This window comes from Balaenoptera ricei, chromosome 4 (assembly GCF_028023285.1).
Source record: "Balaenoptera ricei isolate mBalRic1 chromosome 4, mBalRic1.hap2, whole genome shotgun sequence".
In the NCBI taxonomy this organism is placed as follows: Eukaryota; Metazoa; Chordata; class Mammalia; order Artiodactyla; family Balaenopteridae; genus Balaenoptera; species Balaenoptera ricei.
In genome coordinates this window covers 15,315,094-15,331,376 of record NC_082642.1, presented here as the reverse complement: position 1 = coordinate 15,331,376, position 16,283 = coordinate 15,315,094, and the positions used below count along the sequence as shown (strand labels likewise).

Sequence of the window (16,283 nt, the reverse complement as noted above, 5' to 3'; positions counted from 1 at the left end):
GCTATCTAATAGGCCTGTAGAGGCTTAGTGAATATTCTGGAGTTCTGCTCTCAGGTTCATCAGATGTTGCCCCATTTCTCCTTCTTCCTCTTGCAGACATGCCAATACCAACTGGGTCTAGAGGCTATTGGTAGTCTGTCCCCACCAAATTGTATCTTGGGGTTCATGGGGATACCATGTCACATGGTTTTGTTGTAACTGTTCTGTGGATTTTAAATTTAGCTATCTAGTTTCTCTTTCTGTTTTTAAATGAGGATTCAGAGAAACCAAAAACTATGCTATGTCACCACTGTCACCATCTTCCCAGAACCCACCCCTCCATCCAGTCCCTTCCCCCAAGGACTAGCTTTTGAACCGCTGTGACTTAGGCACTACCATCTTTTAAGTACTGCTTGAGAGAGTAGCTGGTGATTGCTTTTTGAAAGACATCACTTTGATGAACCAAGTTTTAAACCTATTGTTAGTGTTCATGTCATAAAACTGCCTTAAAGCCATTATTTTTGTTCAGTAACAAAATTCCTCAAGATGGAGAAAATCCAAGATCCTTACACCAAACCAAATTCTGTGCCAAAGAGTACAGAGTAAACATATTACTGAACAGATTGTGCATTGTCAAGTTAGTCTGAATTTTTCAATTTAGAGATAAAGTGCCTGATGCATGGCAGGTACTCACATGTTTGAGTGAAGGATCCAGGAAAAGCCTAAGCTAGTTGTCACCATTTTTATCCTCTTCTCTGGAAAGAAATGTTTCCCTAAATCTAATTCAACCCATGCTTCAAATATATTAAAGACAAACCACCATTCTGGAATTTTTGGTAAGCTTTTCCTCATATACCAAACCTGACTGGAATCCAACAACAAAGAATCCTTTCCAGAAGTTTAACCCCATCTTCATGCTTACAGTACTTTTTAAAAATAATAAACCATAATTTAGTACACAGCATGGGGCTTCCCTGGTGGCACAGTGGTTCAGAGTCTGCCTGCCAATGCGGGGAACACGGGTTCGAGCCCTGGTCTGGGAGGATCCCACATGCCGCGGAGCAACTGGGCCCGTGAGCCACAACTACTGAGCCTGCGCTCCGCAACAAGAGAGGCCACGATAGTGAGAGGCCCGCGCACCGCGATGAAGAGTGGCCCCCGCTTGCCACAACTGGAGAAAGCCCTCGCACAGAAACGAAGACCCAACACAGCCAAAAAAAAAAAAAAAAAAAAAAAAGCCAAAAAATAAAAATAGACAGCATGATGGTGTTCACTGTATTATTTCCCTCCATGTTAATACAATGCTATCCATCTCAACTAACTCAATTAGCTGTACAAACTTCAAAAATGACTTTGTGTGTGTGTGTGTGTCAGAAGTGGGATTTGTACCCATGCCTCCATTCGGAGACAAAAATGACTTTTTTCTGTAAAATATAAAATGGGCAAAAGAGCTACCAAAACCATTAAATGTGACAAACACTAGACCCAAAATCTAGTTTACCTAATAGATGACTGCTTACTATTTTTTTCCGCAGTTCCAATACCTGAACTACATTTTTCAAGTCTGCACATAAACGCTGCCCTGGGGTCATTATATACCGAACATTACTATCCCTAGTATTAGTGCTCTAACAATCTGTTTCTCTCTCCGTTCACCCCACGTCTCCTTCCTCCCTCATCTCCTTCCTCCCTCTCTCCCCCGTCTCTCTTTCACATACACACACACACACACACACACACACACACAGTCACACAATGAAGCTTCCAAATAACTGCCCTGGCCCCGTCCAAATGTATTTTTATTCTTTTGGAACGGGGGATTGGTACGGTCCTTGGGGTAATAGAAAAAGAGTAACGAACTGTATCATAAATATGAACCATCAGCCACGTCAAAAAGTCTAGGCGTTGGGGGTAGGGCGGGATGCAGCTCTAGATAAGGTAAAGTAAACAAGGGGATTCAACTGCGGAGGCCGGTATTATTGTTTGTATGTGGGCCTGTTGCTATGGGTGGGGATTGGGGCTAGGTCCTAGGAGGACAACCATCCCACCTCCAAGCAGAAAAACGAAACCTGCAGCTCCCTGGGGAGGAGAGGGAAGCACTCCCGAAAGCGCTCCTCCCCCGAACTTGATTGCGGAGTCGCGGCAGGCCCGGCCCGGGCAGGAGCTGTCAGAACCGCCGCATCCCCGCCGCTCTGCCCACAGGAGAGCGACTTGCGTCTTCGCCCCCACTCAGATCACCAGGGTGTCCTCAAACGTTCTGCTACCCTCCCTTCGCCACTCAGCCAGCTGACGACGAGCAGAAGGAGGCGGCGGAGAGCCCCGGTCCCAGGGTGGAGAGAGGGCCGCCGAGCCCCGGGTCCTCCGCCTTCTGGGCCTCTGCCCCCTTGCTCACCCACCTGATGCTCCTTCACCACTTCGCTGAGGCAGGGATACCGCTCCGAGATCCATCGGTAAAACTTGGGGACTCCCATTTCGACCGTCAGTGCTAACTCAAGTCAGGGCAAAACCGAAACCAAACGCCCCGCCGGGGCCTACGCCGCCGCCTCCGGCCGTCGCTCCGCAGATGACAACACACCGCCCACCTAACCATAGAGAGCGGACGCCGGGCCTAGAGCGGCCGGCTTCGAGACCGCATCTCCGGGGCGGGGCTCTAGCCCCGGCCCGAACTCGCCGCCGCGGAGCTGCCCGGTTACATTGAAGAGTGCCCAGGCGTTTCTGAATGCGTGTGTGAAATCCAGTTCTGAAAATGCCAGTTGACAGACCTGAGCGCTGTAAGTGGATTTGGAAGGGGATGAAAACCTCACGAGACGACTGGAAGAGTCCTGGCTGCTTCCGTCTTCTGGGATTACTAATCTCTGTTTTTCAACACAGATTTGAAAAGGTCTGATGATTTATTTGGTTTAGTTTGTTTTGTGAGCGGAAATTTTTTCTTTCAGGATACAAAAGTTTCTTTTAAAAACGTTCTTTTCCAAATTATTTGCGTAAAATGATTTCCTAACTCCCCTCCACCCAGCTTCCTCCTTAACTCTTAACATTAGGCCTTCGATAGGAAAGTATACGTTTAGTTTTCACATTTATACCTCTTGGGTTATTATATTTTCCTCCATCACACTTCAACTGTACAAAAAGGCAGAATTTTGTAAGGTAAACCTAAGTGAAATTATCTATTACAAAAAGATTATGTTTTCGTTTATTTGTATTTAATAACCTCTTTGCTCTGAAATTACGATGAATTATTTTAAATCTTCTGCAATAAAATGTACTCCCAAATTTAACGTTAAAATTTTTTAGATTTTAAAACCTCATGAAATTTTAAGTAATGCTGTTTCCCCCAACCACTGGATTCTGCGTTCTGGTACACTTTTAGTATGGCAGCATCTTTAAAATTACAGAATGTTTATACAGTTTTCATATTCATGTTAATTGGCTAATTTTTTTTTCCCTATCACATTTTCAACAAATACAAAAAAAGAGAGTATTACTAAGTGAACTTAATGATGTGCTATTTATGTTTACATCTCTCTTACTAGACAGTTCCCAGAGGTAAGGGGAACCGTGCTTTGTCTACAGTATTTATTCAATATGATTTTTTGTTCAAATGAATCCTTATGTTAGTACTTAAAATCAATGAAAGTTGTAAAATGAAATTAGGCTGGCCTGTTTCTTGCAAATACATCTTTTTAAGAGCATAAGAACATAAGATATTCCATTTCTCCAGTTATAATACACAGTATATATTAAGAAAGCAGTTTATTTCTTAACAACATATATTATTTTAAATATTATTAACAATCAGGGAGAAATACCAGTTACTGTGAGAACATAAACATATGTTGTAATTTGGAATTGAATAGATACAAACACAGATTAATGATCCAAGTGCATTGATTTTAGATTATTAACATATTCTTTGAAGTAACTCCATTTCACATATATGGGGTCCAACCAAGGTACATCTGGCATAGCAAGTTTTCATCAGTTGCTTCTTGTATAAGGTAATGCACATGTCCTTCAATAGATAATGGCAGTCCTGTCACTCTATTTCGGGTCTTGATTACACCTTGTAGTCTCTGCTCGATGTCAAGAACATGGGTTTTGGCCTAAAAAGAAATTGAAAATCATAAGGACTAAGGACCCAATGACATGTAGATGTTTATAATTTGGAATTACTGCCTTTCTTTTATCTAACAAATATTAATGCCATTTTACTGATTATTACCCCTTTTGTAAGAGCAAATGCAGACAAAAGAGAGAAGAAATGAAACAAATACAGTAACTTGAGATACTGATCTCGAGGCTTGCAATTTTGATCTAACATCAACTGTTTGGACATTTTTCAGGACTCTGTGAAATACCAGGGAATCTCTTCCATGTTAGAAGTCTAGAAAAATAATAATATAAAAAAATCTACTCTGAAAAGTGTTTAGGACTTAAACATTTGAATATTAGTATTCTAATAAAAGCAACAATACTCTAATGCCTAATATTTAGATTGTTATGTGCAAATGGGAGTTCTAAGTGAGCTACTTGTAATTCTACATATTTTTCTCAATCAAGAAAGCATATCAGAATGCAAAAGTGAGAATGATGTAATTAGAAAAACAACCCTCAAATCTATTCTAACTTATTTAAAATAACTATCTGGAAAATTTGAGGATTCAACTAATATAGTCAGCTCTCTGCAGCCAATGATTCAACCAACCACAGACTGAAAATATTCAGGGGAAAAAAATTCCATAAAGTTCCAAAAAGGAAAACTTCAATTTGCCATACACCAGCAACTATTTACATAGCATTTACACTGTATTTACAACTATTTACATGGTATTTACATTGTACTAGGTATTATAAGAAATCTACAGATGACTTAAAGTATATGGGATGATATACACAGGTTATATACAAATCCTACAGCATCTTATATATGGGAGTTGAGCATTCCAGGATTTTGGTATCCACAGGGGGGTCCTGGAACCTATCCCCCATGGAAATCAAGGGACAAGGGACTACTATGTTAGTAAAGAGTTCTACATATTGAAGCTGACACTTGCTGCTCTATAAATTCAGGCAATTTGTGTTCAAGTTTTTCCCATTCTATATCATAACTGTGATTTGTTTATGGTTAAACAAGCATGCTTTGAACTCTGTTTTTATTATACAAATGATAAGAATGTTAACATTAGTAATGACAATAAAGAAAACTTATGGCATTGTCATACTAGATAGAGAACTAAATTTCAGAGTATTCAATGGTCAGTCACTGACAGTATTTAGAATCAGTTCCCATTTAGAGATATACAATATCAGTTCATATCAAGCTACACCTTCTACTAACCTTTTCGTTGAGAACTTCCCCTGTTTCATTCAGTGGTGCTTTGGAATGCCCTTTCACTGGTTTACTCCATTCCACAAGAGGATCATGTAGAAAAGTCTTTAAGACACTAAAATGGAAACAAATATTATGGTAATAATACAATGTTATCTTTGTAAAAAGAACTCTTATTACTGTCAACAGTTAGGTGAAGGATAACTACTGAAGGATAAGAAGCTAATGGTAATACTCTTACAAAACACATTACTACCATTTCAGAAAATGCTATGCTTCCTCCTTCAGAGAATTTGCCTTTGCCTACGTCTAAACTATCCAATGTATTTTACCATAATGCCTGGTAGACAGCTTTTAAATGAAAAAGTGAATAAATGAGCTTTAAATGTCCTTTTGAAAAACTACTTCCCACAGCTAACATATTTAATGGTAAAAGACTGGCTTCTTCACCCCTAAGATTAGGAAAAGGACAAGGATGTAGATGTCTCAACATGGCTCTTTAACATTGATCTAGCTAGGGCAATTAGGCAAGAAAAAGAAAAGGCACTGAGATTAGATTAGAAAAAATAAAACTATCCCTATCTACAGATGACCTCTTGTTGTAGAGAGAAAATCTTAAGGTATCTGCAAAAATAACTATGACAACTAATAAATGAGTTCAGTAAGGTTGCAGGATACAAGATCAATATACAAATTTAGTTATATTTCTATACACTAGCAATGAACAATCCAAACATGAAATTAAGAAAAAAATTCCATTTAGAAATACTTAGGAACACATTTTTAAAAAGTTAAATACAAGACTTGCAAACTAAAAATTACAAAACGTTGTTGACAGAAATTGAAGAAGACTTAAATAAATGGAAAGATATCCTATGTTCATGGATCAAAAGACTTAAGATGGCAATACTCCCTAAATTGATTTACAGATTCAATGCCATTCCTATCAAAATCCAGGGTGGCCTTTGCAGAAATTGGCAAGATGATCTTAAAATGCATATGGAAATGCAGGAGACGCATAACAGTCAAACAGTCTTGAAAAAGAAAAAAAAAGTCGGAGGATTCACACTTCCTGACTTCAAAACATACTACAAAGCTATAGTAATCAAGAGAATGTGCTATTGGCATAAGGTTAGACATACAGATCAATGGAATAAAACTGAGAATCTAGAAATACACCCTTACATGTATGGTCAATTGATTTTCAACAGAAATGTCAAGACAATTAAATAGAGAAAAATAATCTCTTCAAAAATGGTGCTGGCAAAAACAGAAATACAGATCAATGGAACAGGGTAGAAAGCCCAGAGATAAACCCACGCACATATGGTCACCTTATTTTTGATAAAGGAGGCAAGAATATACAATGGAGAAAAGACAGCCTCTTCAATAAGTGGTACTGGGAAAACTGGACAGCTACATGTAAAAGAACAAAATTAGAACATTCCCTAACACCATACACAAAAATAAACTCAAAATGGATTAAAGACCTAAATGTAAGGCCAGACACCATCAAACTCTTAGAGGAAAACATAGGCAGAACACTCTATGACATAAATCACAGCAAGATCCTTTTTGACCCACCTCCTAGAGAAATGGAAATAAAAACAAAAATAAACAAATGGGATCTAATGAAACTTAAAAGCTTTTGCACAACAAAGGAAACCATAAACAAGACGAAAAGACAACCCTCAGAATGGGAGAAAATATTTGCAAAAGAAGCAACTGACAAAGGATTAATCTCCAAAATTTACAAGCAGCTCATGCAGCTCAATATCAAAAAAAACAAAAACCCAATCCAAAAATGGGCAGAAGGGGCTTCCCTGGTGGCGCAGTGGTTGAGAATCTGCCTGCCAATGCAGGGGACACGGGTTTGAGCCCTGGTCTGGGAAGATCCGACATGCCACGGAGCAACTAAGCCCGTGAGCCACAACTACTGAGCCTGCGCGTCTGGAACCTGTGCTCCGCAACAAGAGAGGCCGCAACAGTGAGAGGCCCGCGCACCGCGATGAAGAGTGGCCCCCGCTCACCACAACTGGAGAAAGCCCTCGCACAGAAACGAAGACCCAACACAGCCATAAATAAATAAATAAATAAATTAATTAATTAAAAAAAAAAAAAAGGGCAGAAGATCTAAATAGACATTTCTCCAAAAAAGATATACAGATTGCCAACAAACACGTGAAAGAATGCTCAACATCATTAATCATTAGAGAAAAGCAAATCAAAACTACAATGAGATATCATCTCACACCAGTCAGAATGGCCATCATCAAAAAATCTACAAACAATGAATGCTGGAGAGGGTGTGGAGGAAAGGGAACACTCTTGCACTGTTGGTGGGAATGTAAATTGATACAGCCACTATGGAGAACAGTATGGAGGTTCCTTGTAAAACTAAAAATAGAACTACCATATGACCCAGCAATCCCACTACTGGGCATATACCCTGAGAAAACCATAATTCAAAAAGAGTCATGTACCATAATGTTCATTGCAGCAGTATTTACAATAGCCAGGACATGGAAGCAACCTAAGTGTCCATCGACAGATGAATGGATAGAGAAGATGTGGCACATATATACAATGGAATATTACTCAGGCATAAAAAGAAACAAAATTGAGCTATTTGCAGTGAGGTGGATGGACCTAGAGACTGTCATACAGAGTGAAGTAAGTCAGAAAGAGAAAAACAAATACCATATGCTAACACATATATATGGAACCTAAAAAAAAAAAAATGTTCTGAAGAACCCAGGGGCAGGACAGGAATAAAGATGCAGATGTGGAGAATGGACTTGATGACATGGGGAGGGGGAAGGGTAAGCTGGGACGAAGTGAGAGAGTGGCATGGACATATATATACTACCAAATGTAAAATAGATAACTAGTGGAAAGCAGCTGCATGGCACAGGGAGATCATCTCGGTGCTTTGTGTCCACCTAGAGGGGTGGGATAGGGAGGGTCGGAGGGAGACGCCAGAGGAAGGAGAAATGGGGATAAAGGTATATGTATAGTTGATTCACTTTGTTACACAGCAGAAACTAACACACCATTGTAAAGCAATTATACTCCAATAAAGATGTTTAAAAAAAAAAGACAAATAATCCAATTAAAAAAACAGTCAAAGGATTTAAATAGACATCCGTCCAAAGAAGTTATGCAAGTGGCCAATAAACATGAAAAGATGTTCAACATAACTGGTCATTAGGAAAATGCAAATTAAAACAACAATTAAATACAATTTCATACCCAGCAAGACAGATAAAATAATATAGATAGACAATAACAAGTTTTGGTAAGGATGTGGAGAAACTGGAACACTTAAGACATTGCTAGTGGGACTATAACATATTACATCTGGTTTGGAAAACAGTTTGAAAGTTCCTCAAAATGTTAAGCTTAGAGTTAACATATCCAGAATCCTACTCATAGGTATAATCAAGAGAACTGAAAACATATATCCACATAAAACCTGTACGCAGATGTTCACAGCCACGCTATTCACAATAGCCAAAACAATCCCAAATGTCCATTAACTGATGAATGGATAAACAAAAGGTGGTATATCCATATAATAGAATATTATTTGACAGTAAAAAAGAATGAAGTACTGATACATGCTAGAGCATAGATAAACCTTAAAAACATCATGCTACTGAAAGAACAGAGACACTAAAGGCCACATGTTGTATAATTCTACTTATATATGAAATATCCAGAATGGGCAAATCTATAGAGACAGAAAGAGATTCGTGGTTGCTAGGAGATGGTGGGGAGTAGAGTTAGGGAGTGACTGCTAATTTCTTTTGGAGGTGATGAAAATGTTTCATAATTAGATAGCAGTGATGGTTGCACAATCTTGTGAATATACTGAAACCTCCGTAGTATATATATTAAAAGACCGAAGTTTGGACTTCCCTGGTAACGTAGTGGTTAAGAATCCACCTGCCAATGCAGGGGACACGGGTTCGAGCCCTGGTCTGGGAAGATCCCACATGCCGTGGAGCAACTAAGCCTGTGCGCCACAACTACTGAGGCTGTGCTCTAGAGCCTGCGAGCCACAACTACTGAGACTGCATGCCACAACTACTGAAGCCCATGTGCCTAGAGCCTGTGCTCCGCAACAAAGAGAAGTCACTACAACGAGAAGCCCACGCACTGCAAGGAAGAGTAGCCCCCGCTTGCCGCAACTAGAGAAAGCAGCAACGAAAACCCAATGCAGCCAAAAATAAATTAAGAAAAAAAAAAAAAAGACTAAATTTTATGGTATGTAAAATATATCTTAATAAAAGCTATTATTAAAAAAAATCTACTTCAACCAGTACAAAGTAGCTCTATATAAAGAAAACAACTTAGAAACCAATAATCACATTCAAAGTTACTATTAAATTGTTTACAAAATATAGATGATTACCTCATTAAAGGTTCTCTCTGATCTCGCATCAGCCTCATTGTAACTTCACAAGCTCTTCGAAAAAGACCTTCTGTTCCCATAGGACCCATTCCATTAACCATATTATGAGTCATGCGAAATGGAACAATTTCTGGGACCTCAAAGGTTTCTCCCTTAAAACAATGCATTTCATTAAAAAGTAAAGATGCTGGAATTTAAAAATCTTTATGCAAAAAATTTAGAGCTTTTAGGAGAGAGCAAACATACCCTCAAAATATTTGTATTTGCAACTTATCTTACAGGCCTACATCATGAAGGAGCCATATGACTCTCTACCTTTGCTTTTGAGGAGCTGAAACACAACTCCTTGGATAAGATCTAGAGGATGGGTGGATTCATCTTTCACTGAATTACTGAAGTGAATAGCATTATAGAGCAATATTTAGGCATTCAATATTTAGCCTTATATTAACTCCCTTAATGTCCTTCTTGAATAGTATAAAGTACAAACAAAATACTCTCATAATTTTCTTCTTTTCTTTAAGACTTTCAGTTTAAAACAGGACGCGAAAAGAAATAGCCAAGTGTTAGATGCTCACAATCCCTGAGACAGGAAGTGTAACATGTAATATAATGAAGTCCAGTTCATTTATTTTCTTCCATACTGTAACACCTGCCTTTCCTAGGGCTTTTTCATCCCTCCAATCAGTTTCCCTAAATTCCTCTCTTGTATGAATCCCCTATACCAGTGGTTTATCTTTGATTTGTTTTCAGTTGGGTCTGTGACCTTTCTTGGTTTCCTGTGATAGCAGACGGCAACCCATAGAGAATAAGGATGAAGGAAAAAGTGGGTTTAATAATTAGTCTGCCTTTCAGGATCATAACATTGGAAAATTGGAGGGGGGCCTTAAGGAGAGTCGAATGACCTCAATTTATTCCCAAACCCCAGCTGGACCTACACAATCTGAATTTCCTGTGATGTTTCCTAGGTATCTGCATTAAAAAAAAAAAAAAAAAACTTAGATGCTGCTGCCAGGTTTGGAAACAATCACATTAAACTACTCTGTCTCTCTAAAACTGAGTCTTAGTAAAATGAACTGTTCATATATTATATGAACACCCCATGTTCATATAACCAAGAACTAATAAGTCAGAACTTGGATCTATGCTTTTGGACTTCAAGTTCAGTGCTAGTTTTACTATATCACTCTTCTGAGTTCTCTCCAACCCAAGTTGCTTTATTGAGGGCTATGGGATCCACTGATCAAAACCAGTCAACAAACTCTCAGTGTGACTATAGCTGCTACTAACAGGTATGTCTAGGAAGAACAGTTGTTGAGGAAAGGAAATCAGGAGAAAACATACAATTAACTACAGTAGGTCATATCACATACCTTATTGAAGAGACAGTTGAAATCCACATGTACACATTCACCAGTCAAAGAATCAAAGAGAATGTTCTCACCATGACGGTCTCCAAGGCCCAGGATATAACCAACCATTGACATAACGGCGGTGGAACGGCAGTATGCTGATCTGCTACTGTACCTAAAGGAAACACAATGCCTATCAAGTATCCTTGTATCATATGGGGCAACATACATCTAAAATATTTTTTTAAAAAATCTAACCATAACAATGTATTATATTTTTGGTAACTTACCATGATGTAGGATCAGGGAATGTTCTCAGAAACCACTCATGAAAAACAGGAGGATGCCTGGGCAGGAGAAATTCTCGGAATACTTTGAGTTTTTCAGACAAAGCTGCCGATTTTGGTAGCATACACTGGCGAAGTTCCTTCCCTGTCATATAAACTCCTGCAAGGTAGAGTGATTTCCATTCATCACACAAGCCAAATGAGAAAAGGGGCAATTTTTTTTATGGTGAAAATAGGACAGGAAATATCTACTTTTATTCAAAAGCAAGAATAAATGGAAACATTTCAATTATGCATAGGTAAACTTTCTTCTGATATTATACGAAAATAATAAGCACATTATCTTCACTTAATACTTATCTAGAGTGAGCCCTCTTGTTGATGATAATCAATGCCAAGTAAGACCACACGTACCAGAAGATACCACTCAGAATAAATCCAATGCGAATAGTGCCCCTGCATGTAAAAATGCTACAGCCCTCACTAAATTTACAGTGATCTCTCTGTTAATCAGCAGGCAGTATGGGTCCACACTGAATCATTACTAAGAAACCTACAATGGTGCTCTGAAATAATTTACTCTGTATGAAGGCTAGCCTATAAGATTCATAGCATACCTGATTTTAAAACTAATCCTGTACAATTCAAATCATATGTGGAAGCAGAAGAAAATTTCCTTCTGATATATTTGTGAGTTCGTATTATATGGTTGACATGACTCCAGTCTATAAAGTGCCTTTTAGGCCCACCTTGGTTTGGTGCTTTTTGGACCCAAGGTTCAGCTAAAATTTCCATAGACAAGTTTGAGATTAGAGATTTTTAGCCTCAAATGTTGCACAGTTCAACTATGTTCATGATAGGATGGAAAAAATATATATATTTTTAAAAATCCAATAGCAATAACTAACACTTATATAATATTTCATCTTTAAATAAAATAGTCAATAGCAAGTTCCTTGAAATCAGATTCAAGTGTGTTTGAACTTCAGCTCTACAACACATTAGTAACTTGGATTAAGTTACTTCACTGTCCATAAAATAGTGATAATTAGGCTTGTTAACAATAATAAAAAAAAAACTGATGCACACAAAATACTTAGCATAATACCCATAATATAGTAATTTATCAATATTACTTAATGCTGTGGGTTGATTGTATCCATCAAAAAAAATAACCCTTGCTACCTGTGAATGTGACCTTATTTGAAAATAAGGTCTTTGCCCATGTATTCAGGTTAGGATGAGGTCATTACGGTGAGCCCTTAATACAGTATGACTGATATTTTTATAAGAGAAAACAGGGACATACAGACTTAAGGAGAATGCTGTGTGATGACAGAGGCAGAGAATGGAGTGAAGCATCTACAGCCAAGGAATGTCAAAGATAGCTGGCAACACCAGAAACTTACAGAAAGGCATGCAATGGATTCTCCCCTTGGGCCTTGAGAGATACTGTGGCCCTACTGACACAGTGATTTTAGACTCCTTGTCTCCACAACTGTGAGAGAGTAAATTTCTGTTGTTTGTGAACAGTTTGTGGTAATGTGTTATGGCAGTCCTAGGGAACTAATATACTTATTTTTTACTTTACTCTAGTAACTTGATCTATTTGTTTTTAATGTATTGCATCATAAACATTTTTAAAACTTTTTATTTTGAAATAATTTTAGTCTTACAAAAATTGCAAAAATTATACAAAGTTCCCATATATTCATCACCCAGATTTTGTCAGTGTTCATCTCTTTCATAACAGAATACAATTACCTAAACCAAGAAATTATTTTTTCATAGTATTATTAACTAACTTTCAGACTTTATTCAAATTTTACCAATTGTCCCACTATCATCCTTTTTCTGGGTCAGGATCCAATTCAGGATCCCTTACTGCATTCAGTTGTCATGTCTCCTTAATGTCCTCAAATCTGGGAAACTTCTGTTTTTGTCTTTTATTACCATGAAATTTTTAAGGAGTTCTGACCTGTTATATTTTTGTTTCTTCATTGTAAAGTTACTACTTTTTCCCCTTTGTAATTAATAAGTATCTGGTGGAGAGATACTTTGAGACTCTGCAAATAACCTATTTTCCATCATACTTTTGCCAACGAATTTCAGCAGTCATTGATAATCACTGCCTGCAACAATTATTACTGTGATATTTACTAATTGGCAATTTTCTGTTTTCATCATCTCTTCTACATTTATTCATTGTAATTCTACTCTAAGGAAGAACTTGTTCCTACCTTCCTATTTATTTATTTATTCATTCAAGTATGTGTTTACATAAGTGTGGACTCCTGTCTATTTTATTCCATGGGTTATAATCTAATACTATCATTATTTATTTTGGTGCTCAAGTTATCCCAGGTTTGGCCAGTGGGAGACTCTAACACTTTCGGTTTCATTCTAGCTTTCCCTTTCTTTTTCTTTCTCTAATATGAAAAACTAGCTCTCATTAGCCACAATGTATTTACTTATTTGCTGAAGTCTAGTTTACACATAACTCCTAGAAAAACACATTTTCATATACATTTTTGTAAGCTACCTCAAATCCTTTTGGGATAAAGATAGAGAAAGAATTAAAACACAAGGAAGGAAAGAAGAAATCACTTAACTACTTCTGTAAATATCAATAGTACCAAGAAATTTTACTATGGCTTATACCCAAAAATGTACAATGATAATAACCATTATACCTATATTATATGTTAGCAGCTATTATACCCATATTATATACTTATATCGTAAGAATTAATTTTAGTACCCTTTTCCTTATATAGTTTGGTCAGAATAGGTCTCAAGCCAGCAGTGTTGTTAACCCATTCAATAATCCCACATTCATCATTCAGTGGAATAACTGCATATGTTCTAATATGAAGTTCTCTTCTACGAGACTCGGCGTCTTTTCTTAAGCACTATTAAAAAAAAACACATAAACTTAAAAGTTAAAAATTTCTAAATGTTATGTCAAACCTATCTAAAGATTGTTCATTTCATAGCAAAATAATGTCCATAAAAGCTTATTATGTAGTATAGACGAATAATTCTTCAGAAAGGTAGAGCAGGAAACTACAGGGACAATATCCTTAATTTATTTCCAAATCATTAAAAATGCCTTGGGTAAGTACTTCTTTTAATTATTCAATATTAATGTGACAACAATACTGGGTTCAAAAATGTTATAGTTACATATTTAACAATGACAAAATACTCTTTAAAAATTGCTTCTAAGATATTACTGAAATGGTAAGTCCTTGGGCGCAGAGAATGCTGTTTAATTTTATCTAAAAAAATGCATGAACAGAAAAGTATGAGTTTTATGATATCCCCAAAACATATATCTTACTCTTACAGTTTAATATTATAGCTTCATTTGAAAAATTATCTCCTAGCAGAAGAAAGCTTTACACATCTCATCTGATTAATCCTGAAATATACTAGGTAAGGATAAACAGTATTTTGTTTAATTCTGGAACTGTATGAAATAAACTAAGCACACATCTATAATTGTAACCTGTCAAATTCTAAAGCACAATCACTGACCAAAAATACATTTTAAACTTTAGGAATAGATAGGCTACATAAATGTCAGCCAAATAGTATGGCATGAGAATCACATGTAAAGATCAGTATATGGCCTCCTAGACCAATGTAATGAGACGAGTTTTTCACAATCAGGCTATTTTATTTGACCATGTTAATGTGGGGGAAAGGTAATGAAACAACTTAATTGGTAACAAGGCTGATTAAGATAAATTTATAAATTAAAGCCAGGCCACTTGATACTCCCAACTAGAAACACACTCAGGGAGCTTTGGGACAAACATACTGATGGTTTAATATCAGTGAATTAAGTAACCAATTTACCAAACAACATTTTAAATAAAAATATTCTTTCCCTTAATACCTATGAAATGGGTTTTTATTGTGGTATTAATTTTTAAATTAGTTTGGTTAAACTAAGCACAAACCATAATTCTCCTTTTTAAAAAATGAACTCATCTGCTGCTATTTCTTTTCTATGTTAAAGGTCCATAACTTTTTCCTGTTAATAAAAGAGGTACCAGTAAAATGCAGGAAGGGGATAGAGAGGAAGAACAAAGAGCTTATAGGAAAACAATAAAGTTTTCACAGTATGGTTTAATTTTTTACCAATGGAAAAACAGATGCTATGCACTTATAAATACCTGGCTAGAGAATAATTCAAAACCCCTAAGACCATACATTTATAATAACCCTTTAGTGAGATTTCTCATATCATCTCTGAGATAGAAATCAAGCACTTACCAACAGAACTGAAAAAAATACTAACGATCACCTCTAAAAAGTGTGTTGGTAAAAACAGAACCTAACATTTTTTTTTCTAGCATCAAAACATAAAACATAAATCTGATAGAAAAAGTATATTATAGATAATTTAAACATTAAATAGAAAATATTTTCCTTTGTTAATATGTCTTATACATTTTTCTCAATATAACAAAAGTATCTTATTTTAAAAAAATTAAGTGAAACCAGCAATTCCACTTTAGGACACATATCCAAAAGATTGAAAGCAGGGACTTGAACAGTTATCTGTACACTTATCTTCATAGCAGCATTATTCACAATAGCCAAAAAGTGGAAGCAACCCACGTATCCACTGATGGGTGAATGGATAAACAAAATTGGTATACACATGCAATTGTATACTATCCAACCTTATAAAGGAAAGAAATTCTGATGTGCTATAACATGGATGAACCTTGAAGACATAATGCTAAGTGAAGAAAGCCAGTAAAATACAAATACTATATGACTCCACTTATACGAGGTATCTAGAGTAGTCAAATTCATAGAGGCAGAAAGTAGAATGGTGGTTACCAGAGCCTGGGGGGAAGGGGAATAGGGAGTTACTGTTTAACAGATACACAGTTTCAGTTTGA

General features: G+C 36.8%; 2 protein-coding genes across 5 annotated transcripts in view; both read right to left on the bottom strand.

Annotated features, from left to right (window-relative positions):
- The window catches only part of XRN1 (5'-3' exoribonuclease 1), a 100,612-nt gene extending 98,052 nt beyond the window's left edge, over positions 1 to 2,560 (bottom strand). For all 3 annotated transcript variants that reach the window (XM_059920173.1, XM_059920175.1, XM_059920174.1), the window contains exon 1: positions 2,376 to 2,560. In XM_059920173.1, the coding sequence (XP_059776156.1) occupies positions 2,376 to 2,450 (75 nt within the window). In that variant the 5' untranslated portion in view covers positions 2,451 to 2,560. The remainder of the gene's footprint in view (positions 1 to 2,375) is intronic.
- Positions 2,561 to 3,778: 1,218 nt separating this feature from the next.
- The window catches only part of ATR (ATR serine/threonine kinase), a 101,265-nt gene continuing 88,760 nt past the window's right edge, over positions 3,779 to 16,283 (bottom strand). Inside the window, exons 42-47 of one of the 2 annotated variants that reach the window (XM_059920171.1) lie at positions 14,123 to 14,273; positions 11,365 to 11,521; positions 11,096 to 11,249; positions 9,723 to 9,874; positions 5,315 to 5,420; positions 3,779 to 4,079 (exon numbers count right to left, since the gene is read on the bottom strand). In XM_059920171.1, coding sequence (XP_059776154.1) covers positions 3,906 to 4,079; positions 5,315 to 5,420; positions 9,723 to 9,874; positions 11,096 to 11,249; positions 11,365 to 11,521; positions 14,123 to 14,273 — 894 coding nt within the window. In that variant the 3' untranslated portion in view covers positions 3,779 to 3,905. Of the gene's footprint in view, positions 4,080 to 5,314; positions 5,421 to 9,722; positions 9,875 to 11,095; positions 11,250 to 11,364; positions 11,522 to 14,122; positions 14,274 to 16,283 lie in introns of those variants that run through there. The other variant, XM_059920172.1, reaches the window with a different exon arrangement.